A 12,844-nucleotide genomic window follows, 5' to 3' on the forward strand; every position below is an offset into this window, starting at 1 on the left:
TAAGCAAGAGGCAGACAAAAAACTTCATCTCTGAATCTGTTTAACAGAATAAAAACAAATGAGTACAGTGGAACCTCATTTAACAAACACCTCCCATAATGTGCAATTGGCATAACGAGCAAAACAAATTGTAAAAGAAAATATTTGCTTAACAAGTGATATTTCACATAATGAGTGACGACAATTTAGTGTGATGCCACCAGCCATTTGGATGCGGCAGGGGAAACATTCAACAATATGAACACCTTTCACTGTCGGCAGTGACATATGAACAATGACTTTAGTATATACTGCAGTCTGGGTTTTGTGCTCTTTCTGTTACCATCTTAATGCAGCTTGTGATCACACATTTTTCTAAACTTGTGTTCACACACTTGTTTTTTTTTGTGTGCAAATATTAATAACCTCTGCAGGAATGTCCCTGAAGATAAAGCCGCAAGACAACGACCATAAGAGAAAGAAAATGACCTTAGAAATGAAACATAAAATCACTGAGAAATGTGAATGTGGTGTGAGCATCGCTGATTTAGCACGCACATACAATCAGTCTATATCAACTATTTACACTATATTCAAGAACAAGGTTAAGGAGATAGATGCTTCAGAGAGAGTGACAAGAGTATCTAAACAATGGTTTCATATTCTGGACAATGTCAAAAGATTGTTTCTTGTATGGATAAAAGAAAAGCAATTGCAACATGACACTGTTAACGAGAACATCATTTCTGAGAAGGCAAAAATGATTTTTGCCATCCTCGTTAAGATGACGCCAGGATCATCAGTGTCCAAAGAAGTATTTAATGGAAGCCGTAGGTGGTTTAAGAGAAGAAATGGTATCCACAGCATTGTGAGGCATGGCAAAGCAGTCAGCTCCGACACAAAGGCAGCAGAGAACTTCATCAGCAACTTCAAGATGCTCGTAGATTCTGAGAGTTATCTGCCACGACAGGTTCTTAATTGAGACAAGATGGGTCTATTCTGGAAAAAGATGCTGAAGCATACCTTTATAACAGCAGAAGAGAATGCCTTGCCCAGTCACAAGCCAACGAAAGACCATCTCACACTGCTATTCTGTGCCAATGCAAGTGGCAATTTGAAAATCAGCCTGCTGCTTGTTTACTATTCAGAAACTCCACAAGCCTACAGGAAGTGTAAAGTCCATAAGAGCAGGTTAAATGTGATGCGGAAGTCCAATGACAAGTCTTGGGTGACACATGATCTTTTTTTGTGATTGGATCAATGAAGTGTTTTGTTCTTCAATGAAAAAATATTTGCTTGAAATGAATCTGCCACTCCATGCCTATCTTGTAATGGACAATGCTCCTGCCCATTCTCCAGGCCTACAAGACCAACTCCTTGAAGAATTTCAATTTATCAAGATCCAATTTCTGCCTCCTGACACCACTCTGTTACTTCTGCCTATGGACCACTAGATTATTTCTAATATTAAGAAGATCTACACGAAGCACTCATCAAGAATTGCTTTTAAGTTGACTGAAGCTACCAATCTCACTTCCAGAGAGTTTTGGAAATATCACTTCAACATCGTTGCGTGTGTCAAGATGATCAAAGAGGTGTGGGAAGGGGTTACCAAGAGAGCTCTCACTTCTGCTTGGAAGAATCTTTGGGCAGAGTGCATTGTCGAATGTGACTCTGAGGCATTTGAGTCAGTGCCTATGGAGCTTATAGTCAATGAGATTGTGTCTTTGGCCAAGAGCATGGGACTAGAAGTGGACAACAATGATATCGATGAGCTTTGGAAGATCATAGCCAAGAAATGACCACCGAAAAGCTTATGAAGTTGCAGTGTGTTTCAATGCAGGAAGATGTGGAGAGGAATTCTTCAGAGGAGGAGGAGGAGGAGGAGTAGGAGGAGACAGTAACAGCAAATCAACAACCTTCTGGCACAATGAGAGAAAGCACAGGAATAGTTTGCATTGTACATTGAAAATCATTACCCCAATAAAGCAATGGCTACGAGTGCTACAAATTTATTTGACGATAATGCTGCGTCTCATTTTCACCAAGTGTTGCAGTGTCGGCAGAAACAAATGAATAGAGATAGCTTCCTAGTAAAAAAGAATTAGTTATGTAGTGCGAATAATTAAGCACATACAGTAAAACCCCTATTTTACATTTTTGATTGGTCCAGACTCAAAAAATGCAAAACTGAGGAAAATGTGGAATTGAGGAAAACATTAAAACCCCAAAAATACAAGCATAAACACCTGGAATTGGCATATATAATTAAAAATCGCAATCCTCTCCAATATATTGTATAAAATCTGTATAAGTGAAGGAAATTAACCATACAATACCATTTTTATACAATAATTTGTGGTAATGAATTTCATGAGTGTGTAACAGCAAGTAAAAACTCATCAAAAAATTGAAATTGATACTTGTGTACAAGGTAATTGAGCTATTTTCCGACATGCCACAACTACAAATTATACATCAAAACGTGCATTTTTGAGAGATCTTTCCTTTGTGCGCACCCAGAAAAAAGTAAAAATTGATTAACAACGTGAATTAAAACAAAAACACCACAGCAACTAAATTGTTAAACCATAAGCATAAATGTGGACATCTGCTTAATGACAAAAATTTGTCACAATTGCTGTTACTGTTTAATGCTTTTCTTACAAGCCACACTTTAGATGTTCACCACTGTCAAAGTGTTACTTTAGGCTCGATGAGAGGAACAGAGATGTGAAAAAATGAGTTTACTTCCCCAACTGACATTACAAGCTTATTAGAAGTTGACTCAGTGAATTTCTGTATACTGTGTAAACTGTAAATTTGAAAGAAAGTGCCAGCACTGCAATTTTACTTCATGCCCTCTATCACTGCTACCAATCTTTATGATCTACACTATGCGGTGCAAAGTATATGTGTGAGTAGTCTACATAGTTGTTGCAACTGTTTTGCGTCAGATTTGAATACAAAAATCTTTAAAATGTGCTATAACAAAACCTTTGTTTTGTTTCCATGTGACATCTGCACCACAGCACATCATCTGCACGAAAAGAATGTTTTCAGCACTTCTCAAAATGCTTTCACCCCTACCTGTACTCCTGTCATTGAAGGGCCACTCCCCTTCTCCACACGACCAGCAGGCAAGCTCATTTTACTTGTGTTAGTGTGGTGTGGTGGGTGTGCTGGCTATTGTATGACAAGTCGTCAGCCAATATAAGCTCACACCTGGTCCCCTTTCTCATGTATTGGCTGTGTCCTAAACACTTTACGTCGACTGTCTTGGTTTTCCATTGCTGCTGCAATCTAGCAGTAATTGTATCATAGCTGCATGGTGAGGCTAAACGTTGCAAATTGTGCTGGCAACGTCAATCGTGGATTATCAGCATTTCCTCTCTCACGTCTCCCCTTTCCGCAACAGCCTTAAATATTCTCTCAACTCCACCACCACACATGGAATGAACCATCTGTCTTTTGTGCCACTTGTAACTCATTCAGTCACATCAAATGTCAATAGGAAGAAAACAGGATGAAGTCAAGCAAGATTTCGAGTAAGAACTTAGAATCAAGGTAAATCTTATTAGGAAGAAACATAAAAATTGGGGAATTTCTAGTATTGATCTTATGGGTTTTTCACAAGGGCAACGAGCTTATAGTGTGAATAGCGAAAAATGTAAAATCGGAGAACTTAAAATCGAAGTTACACTGTAATACTGTACATATGATTTTATTTGAATAAATGTCATAAAGAAGATAAAACTTTTTAGTACTTTTTCTGCATGGAATGCATTATCATATTTTACATTAATTTATATGGGCTAAAATGTTTCACTTAACGGGTGTTTCGCACTTAAGAGTGACATTCTGGAACAAATTATGCTTGCTGTGCAAGGTTCCACTGTACTGTGATGAAAACCACATTTCAGTAGGGCACCAGTATTAGTGATAAACTATTTATACAGTAGTTACTGAGACACAAATGAATCTAGTACAATGACAATTTTATATATTTCTGCCACTCAAATCTCATCATGTCAGTCAATGTGACTGCATTCACAAAAATGTTTTTAAAATAGTGTGCACTATTTTACTCATTGTCACACTGCTATCACTACTGTTCTCAGCAGCAGACAGCATTGAGAATGTATGAATATATAAAGTGAAAATGAATAACAGTAATGGAAATTCCTGGTTGGAGCAACACATAAAATAAGGGAAGGCAACCACTCACCTATAATGGATCATACATGCGGCACAGCAATACAAAACAGCATTCACACTAGCTTTCGGGCACTAGCTCTTTGTCCAGCAATAATGAACACATTTACACACAGTCACACAGACACCAAATGCACACCTCCGTGGCCACAATAAAGGGGAAATGACCTGACAGAGAGAAAAATATACATAAACTCCTCAAAAACGTTTTTCTTTACCCTCATCACTCACAAATATTTATTATTATTATTATTATTATTATTATTATTATTATTATTATTATTCTTTCTTTCCTCAGACGTTATGTCTGGTCAAAAATGGAAAGTGACGTGGACCTTGACCAAGCGTGACTTCCTTTTAACTGTACAGTATATGTTATATTGCATTTAGGAACTTTCGGGTAATTGAACATGTATCAATAATTACTGATTTCTGTAGTTGTATACATAAGTTTGGATGTAGCTGTATTGCATTGATGTACTGGTGGATATTGTGTGGTATGACTCCTGTAGTTGATAGTATAATTGGTATAATGTCAACTTTATCCTGATGCCACATGTCCTTGACTTCCTCAGCCAGTTGGATGTAGTTTTCAATTTTTTTCTCCTGTTTTTTTTTAGTATATTTGTTGTATTGGGTATTGATATTTCGATTAGTTGTGTTAATTTCTTCTTTTTATTGGTGAGTATGATGTCAGGTTTGTTATGTGGTGTTGTTTTATATGTTATAATGGTTCTGTTCCAGTATAATTTGTATTCATCATTCTCCAGTACATTTTGTGGTACATACTTGTATGTGGGAACGTGTTGTTTTATAAGTTTATGTTGTAAGGCAAGCTGTTGATGTATTATTTTTGCTACATTGTCATGTCATCTGGGGTATTCTGTATTTGCTAGTATTGTACACCCGCTTGTGATGTGATCTACTGTTTCTATTTGTTGTTTGCAAAGTCTGCATTTATCTGTTGTGGTATTGGGATCTTTAATAATATGCTTACTGTAATATCTGGTGTTTATTGTTTGATCTTGTATTGCAATCATGAATCCTTCTGTTTCACTGTATATATTGCCTTTTCTTAGCCATGTGTTGGATACGTCTTGATCGATGTGTGGCTGTGTTAGATGATACGGGTGCTTGCCATGTAGTGTTTTCTTTTTCCAATTTACTTTCTTCGTATCTGTTGATGTTATGTGATCTAAAGGGTTGTAGAAGTGGTTATGAAATTGCAGTGGTGTAGCCGATGTATTTATATGAGTGATTGCTTTGTGTATTTTGCTAGTTTCTGCTCGTTCTAGAAAGAATTTTCTTAAATTGTCTACCTGTCCATAATGTAGGTTTTTTATGTCAATAAATCCCCTTCCTCCTTCCTTTCTGCTTAATGTGAATCTTTCAGTTGCTGAATGTATGTGATGTATTCTATATTTGTGGCATTGTGATCGTGTAAGTGTATTGAGTGCTTCTAGGTCTGTGTTACTCCATTTCACTACTCCAAATGAGTAGGTCAATATTGGTATAGCATAAGTATTTATAGCTTTTGTCTTGTTTCTTGCTGTCAATTCTGTTTTCAGTATTTTTGTTAGTCTTTGTCTATATTTTTCTTTTAGTTCTTCTTTAATATTTATTATTATTATTATTATTATATTATTATCACTGTTATTGCTGTTGTTATTGTGATCTGAAACTTCTTTCTAAATACTCTACTGATCACAGGAACTCACTATGTAAAGTCATGTGTTTAATGAAGGTAAAAGTGAACCTGTATTATTAATGCATGGGTGCATTGTATCTCCAGCAGCAAACAGCACAATGTGGCTTATGTAATCTGTCCAATGTGACAACACTGAAGGGAAATTTTAAGCATACACCATGTGTGCATTATTACTTACTTTTTAGCCTGTGAAGTTGCCTGGCAAACTGGCATATACTGCAGTGATATCATTTGAACATTCACCTGCTACTTTGAGAAACAAAATATTAAGGAGCTATCTCATAGTAGACACCTACAATAAACAACACCATGCTACAGATTATATCTAGGAGGTATTGCGAGGAGAATGCATACAGCCTGTCTTGGAAGTAGCAGGGAGAGTTTTGTCAACCCAAAAAGTACTCAACCACCTACAGACAATCCATCCAGCCCTAGGCAGCCATTACAAACAACTGTACAAACCACCAGCACCATCGTGTGCAAAGAAAGTGAGCAAGGGAACATTAGAATGGAACCAGGATGAATGGAATCAGGTTCTCTTCATCACTAGATTAGTTATGTGTTACTGGAAACTGACTATGTATTTACAGTATTGCACTTAAAACACATTGTACTTCATATCACTTGCTTCCAGATCACTCTTAGAAAATAATCATCCAGTTTTTTCTGTTACTGTTTTTCATTCACTTTTCCCTTGATGATGGTTCTCAAAAATATTTATACAGTCAGAGAAATTATGGTCTACAGAACTGTTATGGCTTTCTTGACAAACTGCCTGTTGGCTTCTGCCTTGGATTCTTTGGCCGACGTTCGTCTGATGATTTTTTTGACCTTTTACTATCATGAGTGGTTGGCATTTTCAGAGTTTCACTGTCTATTCCTGGTGGTGGATTGGTGCCGAACTCGCGGCTGCAGATTATATGTACCTCGCGTGCCAATGTCTGAGATCTTCTACATGGTCATTTCCAGTGTGGTTCCCTTGCTACCTGCATTGTTCATTCGTTGCAGCTCTGGAAGCCAGGATCCATTTACCTTGAGGCTTTCCTGTTTCTTGTTGAAGCTATTCTTGTGTTCGTGTATTTCTACAGCTTCTCCGAACAAGTAGGTGCGATAGCTCTTCTCTTCAGCCAGACCTTCTGTGTCGGTAAATTTTACTACACGATTGGTCTCGCACAGCGCATGCTCTGCCACAGCCAGTTTCTCCACCTGCTTCAACCTGCAATGTCATTTATGTTCTGTAATGCTGGTGTTGATCGATCATCCAGTCATTCCCAACATAAACTTTTCCGCATGGAATATTTCTGGCATTGCAAGTTGGTCCCTTTTCTTCCCTGGCGATCTGAGGCACTCTTTGATCTTCTTTGTCAGTTTGTAAATAGTCTTTACGTCAAGTTTGCGCAATATACGGCTGATTCTGTCCGTGACTATGGGAATGTAAGGCAGAAAGGCTGTACCTGATCTTTCTATTTCTTATTTGTCACTTTGTCAAGTGTTTGGCCCTGTTACACTTCTAATATCACTTGTGGAGTACCCGTTGCTCCTCAGAACACTTTCCAAGTGTTGTATTTCACGTCTGAGGTGCTGTGGCTCACATATTCTCTTGCCCGCATTAGGAGCATATTAATCATGCCTCTTTTCTGGCATTAACAATTTTGTATTACGCCTCTACAGAGAGGAGATTTGCAGATTGTACTGACACCTGGATCAACGATGGAAGAAGAAAGTGCGATTGATGTCCTCTCTCGCCTTTCTGTTGCGGAGCCAGTATGACGGTGCTAACCAATGTTCTTGAAATGTAAGCACCTATTCACCACCCCCAAGCACATCGTATCTATAACAGAATGGAACGAGCTTTTTTTCGTGGGTGAATTCACACAACATGGAGGGTCTTAGCAAGAATGGATGAGGAACTTTTGGACATTTTCTATCAATTATGTAGCAGAATGCATCGAGACAGCTGGGACAAGATCGACAGCATCACCCACAGGAGCATGCAGAACAAACTTGAGCGCTGCACTGAGCAACAGAAGTAAAAGTTTGCAAGATGCTGGAAAGCAGACTGACGAGGCGATTCCCAACATGTCACGCACAGTGGTCACTATCTCTGACCAACTGACTGAAGAGGAAGTGTCCGTCCTTCAAAAAGGAGGAAATTTTGCTATCATCCCAAGAACTACATCTATGGAGGACACCATTGCTAATACTGAAGTGGCCATTCAGACCCTTCCATGTGAAAGAGCAGAGAAAATATGCACTGAAACAGTCAGGCTACTGCACCGAGCAAAACCACCAGCTTGCAACCTGAAGAAGGCCATTAAAAACCTTAACGCAGACAACAGTGTATTGTTGGTGCCTGCCAATAAGGGAAATGAGATTGTCATAATGAAGACCAAATATTATAAGCAGATGATCTGGGACCTATTAGATCCGATGATGTACCGGAAACTAAGCACAGATCCCACGCATCATATCACACGGGATATGAATTGGTTAATCAAGGCACCTTCTCTGCTGATGGACATACAGAGGAACATGCGCAATACAGAAGCCCTACACTTCGGCTGTTTGGATTCCCTAAGAAACTTAAGAATAACGGTCCACTAAAAATGATTGTTAGCAATCCTGGCTCATCGCCGAATAAACTGGTGAAACATTTGGCCTCTCTGCTCCAGCCACATGTGGGGAAGACTGAGGCATACATAAACAACTCAACATTTCATTGAGAAGGTGAAGAAACTAAAAGTTGTGCCAAACGACATCCTGGTCAGCTTTGATATTGTTTCTTTGTTTGCAGAAGTGCCACTCAGGAACTATCTGGAGCACATCGGTTCCACCTTCCTGCAAGACATCACAAAGCTCTTTCATGTATGTCTGGCCACGAGCCATTTCAAGTGGAATGGCAACTACTATGAGCAGCTGGAAGGCATCGCCATGGGTAGCCCTCTTAATCCAGTGGTGGCCGACTTCTTCACGGAACGCTTCTAAGTGCAGGCACTGGACTTGGCTCCTTGTAAACCTAAGGTGTGGTTCAGATACGTTGATGATACCTTCGTTGTGTGGAGTCATGGTGAAGAACAGCTCGGTGACTTCCTAAGACACTTGAGCAGTCTCCATGCCAACATAAAATTTAGTGTGGAAGTAGAAAAGGACAAAAAGCTACCATTTCCAGATGTGCTGGTCACAAGGGATGTGTATCCACAGCCAACACACACAGACCAATACCTGCACCAACTATCAAATCACCACCCGAACCAAAAGAGAAGCACGGTTAAAATGCTCATAATGCGGGCAAGACAAATATGTGAGCCACAGCAAATCAGATGCAAAATACAACACTTGGAAAGCATTTTGAGGAGCAATGGGTATTCCACAAGTGAAATTGGAAGTATAACAGAGCCAAACACTTGGCGAAGTAACAAATCAGAAAAAAAAAAATTGTTGGGTACGGCCTTTCTGCCATACATTCCCAGAGGGAGACACAGAATTGGCCATATATTACACAAACATGGCATAAAGACTATTTACAAACTGACAAAGAAGATCAAAGAGTGTCTGAGATCAGAAAAGGAGAAAAGGGACCAACTTGCAATGCTGGGAATATACCGCATACCATACACAAGTTTATGTTGGAATTACCGGACGTTCAATCAACACCAGGATTACAGAAGAAATGACATTGCAGGTTGGGGTAGGTGGAGAAGACTGACCATGTAGTAAAATTCACTGACATGGAAGTTCTGGCTGTAAAGAAGATCTATTGCACCCGCTTGTTCAGAGAAGCTGTAGAAATACACAGACACAAGAACAGCTTCAACAAGAAACGGGAAAGCCTCAAGGTAAATGGATCCTGGCTTCCTGTGCTGCAGCAAATGGCTGTAGCAGGTAGCAAGAGAATCGCACCAGAAACAACCGTGGAGAAGTCCTTGGACATAGTGCGCCAGGCACATATAGTCTGCAGCTGCAAGTTCGGCTCCAATCTACCACTAGGAATAAACGGTCAAACTTTGAAAATGCCAACCACTCATGCTGGTAAAATGTCAAAAATATCATCAGATGTATGTCGGCCGAAGAACCCGAGACAGAAGTGAACAGGTAGTTTGTCTGCATACTCTTATAGTAGGTGAACATAATTCGGGGCCTCAGTGTGAAAAATAACACCTTCACTCTTTCCCCCTATCGAACATTCTTTATTCCCTATACTCACACCATTTAGCAGACATCATTGTTTAACCACTTATATATATATATTTATATTTTTTTTATTTTTTTTTTTTCCTTACCTACATCTTTGCAACCAGAACTTTGTTCTTCAAGACAAATCAAACAAGCGGCAGTATGACATTTCTCACTACCATGACCTTCAAAGCAACATTCAGGAGAGGGTGTTGCAATTTCTTCCATGGGTGAGCTACTGTTGATATCACATTGTCCCCAGCATTACAAAAATTCTGGATTGCACTGGGCATGTTCAGGGGATTCACAGGAACTGGGAATATCTGAACATTCTCGCACAAGCTGTTTCATGAGATTCAACAGGTAATAATGTTTCACAGCTGCAATCAGACCTTAGCCCATTTCCTGTATAAGTGGAAAGTACATCGCAAAATGACAGCTGCTTCCGGTAATTCTTTCTCCTCCAAATATTTATTGACAGTAGGAACAAACACAGAATGGAACCAGTCTCTGAATGCAGTGCTGTTGATTTATGCTCCTTTTTAAGCATATAATAAATCAGTAAGTTTGTTTTTTCTTTTTGAGTGCATGGTGCTTTTGAGTGGTCTATAACAAATGGCTTCAATCTGTGGTCACCACTGAATTTGCACACAAACAACAATCAGCCTTTCCTTACAACGGTCACATCTGGTAGAATGAGCTCCATTGTGAAAGGCTAAGGTTCATGTGGCCTTGTCCTCCTAGCACAACCAATACTGTCAAGTTTTATCGCTATTGCAACCTTTTTTTGGGAGAAAACTGTTCTCTTTGATGTAACTGAAGAATTTATCACATAAAGGATATGCTGCATCTTCGTAGCATTAACTTTCTCACCCTGAACAGGAATTTTTCAAACCGTGTAGCAATGTTTAAACCAAATAGGCCATCTTGACAAAGCATTAAATATTTCTTCAAACTTTAGGGTTTCATGGAAGTCTCCTGTCTTATCTATTAACCTCGAACCCGATAGGGAAACTAACTGTCCACTCTTCTAACGGAACCACAAAAGCAGCACTTCATTTTGTTTCACAAATGTTGAAATTTCCAGTGACTTATGCTGTAACTGACCAGGTCAGTTCTCAGCTTTGGTTGCAAAATTTGACAAATATTCTTAAGTTATCTTTTAAATCTCTCATTGGTTTTATGTCCATCCCAAGTTTTACTGTAGATTAACCTTTGCTAACTTTTCTATAACTTATAATTTCTTTTGTGATAATGAAAATAATCAATTATTGACAATATAACATAAATGAATAGATAAAAACATCTACTCACCAAGTGGCATCAGGGGAACACACACACAAAAGGGTTTAACATTTACAAGCTTTCATAGCCAGTGGCTCCTTCTTCTGGCAGACGAGTTGAAGGGGAAACGAGGGGTGAAGGAAAAGGACTGGAAAGGTTTAGGGGAAGGGGTACAGTACAGAAAAGTCACCCAGGACCCTGGGTCAGGGGAGACTTACCAGACAGGTCTTTCCTTCTCATCCCGTCTGGTAAGTGTCCTCTGACTCGGTGTACTGGGTGACTTTTCTGTACTGTACACCTTTCCCTAAGCCTCTCCAGCCCTTTTCCTTCACCCGTCTTCCTCCCCCTTCAACTCTTCTGTCAAAAGAATGAGCCACTGGCTCCAAAAGCTTGAAAAAGTTAAACTGTTTTGTGTGTGTGTTCGCCTGCCACCACTTGGTGAGTAGATTTCTTATCTATCCATTTACATTACATAATTTTCTTTTGACTGTTAGAACAACACATCTGAGTTTATGTATCACCTTACCACACACAACCATTAGTTATTTTAGCAACAGAAATGTGATAAGTGAATGAGGTTAAAACTCATTGTCACTTATCAGTTTTAAAATTTATGGTATTACTGGGATCTGTGAGTGGCTGCAAAAGTACAGTCAATAATGTATTGCTCCTGGCACAGTTTAACAGTAGGCTTTCATTTCATAATAACACAGAGATAGAATTGTGAAGGAAACCACCCCATTAGAAAACCAAAATAATTTTCTGTTACTCGAGTTGAAACTTATCAACCTTAATTTCATATGGAAAGGAGTAGGCCAACATAATGACAGGAAATCAGCCATGAATACGTTACAAGATAGTGGGCCTGCATTTATCTAAAGAAAAAATGGGAAACAATGGAAAAATATTTCAGGGATGTCTGACAGTTGGGTTGGGGGCCCATCATCTTCAGGTAGTAAGACCTGGATTACATGCATAACAGTTTATCTTAAATGAAAATATTTATTATAATTGCAACAGAATGCTCCAGGTTTCATTTTTTACTTAATCAAATCTTGCCAAACTATGTGCAGATGCAGATAATATGCAAACTGGATACTCTGCATCCTGATAATCAGAAACTTACAACATATATTTTAATCACATTTATAAAGTTTAAGCACAGTCTAAAATAAAATTTCATTAAGACCATGTACAGTCTTTCACAACACTTAAAAAAATGAAATATTGTTTGATATATAATCATCATACCACTTTTGTGCTGTCAGCTCCCCCACCATATGTGACAACTACTTTGTATGGGCTTTTCTTGGAAAGAAGCAGAGTACAAGCATTGCCTATCCACTGGGCACTTGCACTGCTTGAGCAGAGTATTAGGCTCACAGGACCATTACCCAAAGGTAGCTGGAAAAATGGTCAGGATGTCTCTATATAGTTTGTTCCATAAATTTCTTGGTGAATGTAAGGTATCAATTAAGCACTATA

At 38.9% G+C, this 12,844-nt stretch overlaps 1 protein-coding gene across 2 annotated transcripts in view; it reads right to left on the bottom strand.

Annotated features, from left to right (window-relative positions):
* The window catches only part of LOC126162064 (putative ATP-dependent RNA helicase TDRD12), a 429,957-nt gene that overhangs the window by 213,716 nt on the left and 203,397 nt on the right, over positions 1 to 12,844 (bottom strand). For both annotated transcript variants that reach the window (XM_049918325.1, XM_049918324.1), the window contains exon 9: positions 12,611 to 12,763. In XM_049918325.1, the coding sequence (XP_049774282.1) occupies positions 12,611 to 12,763 (153 nt within the window). The remainder of the gene's footprint in view (positions 1 to 12,610; positions 12,764 to 12,844) is intronic.

Source organism: Schistocerca cancellata, chromosome 2 (genome assembly GCF_023864275.1).
Source record: "Schistocerca cancellata isolate TAMUIC-IGC-003103 chromosome 2, iqSchCanc2.1, whole genome shotgun sequence".
Classification (NCBI taxonomy): Eukaryota; Metazoa; Arthropoda; class Insecta; order Orthoptera; family Acrididae; genus Schistocerca; species Schistocerca cancellata.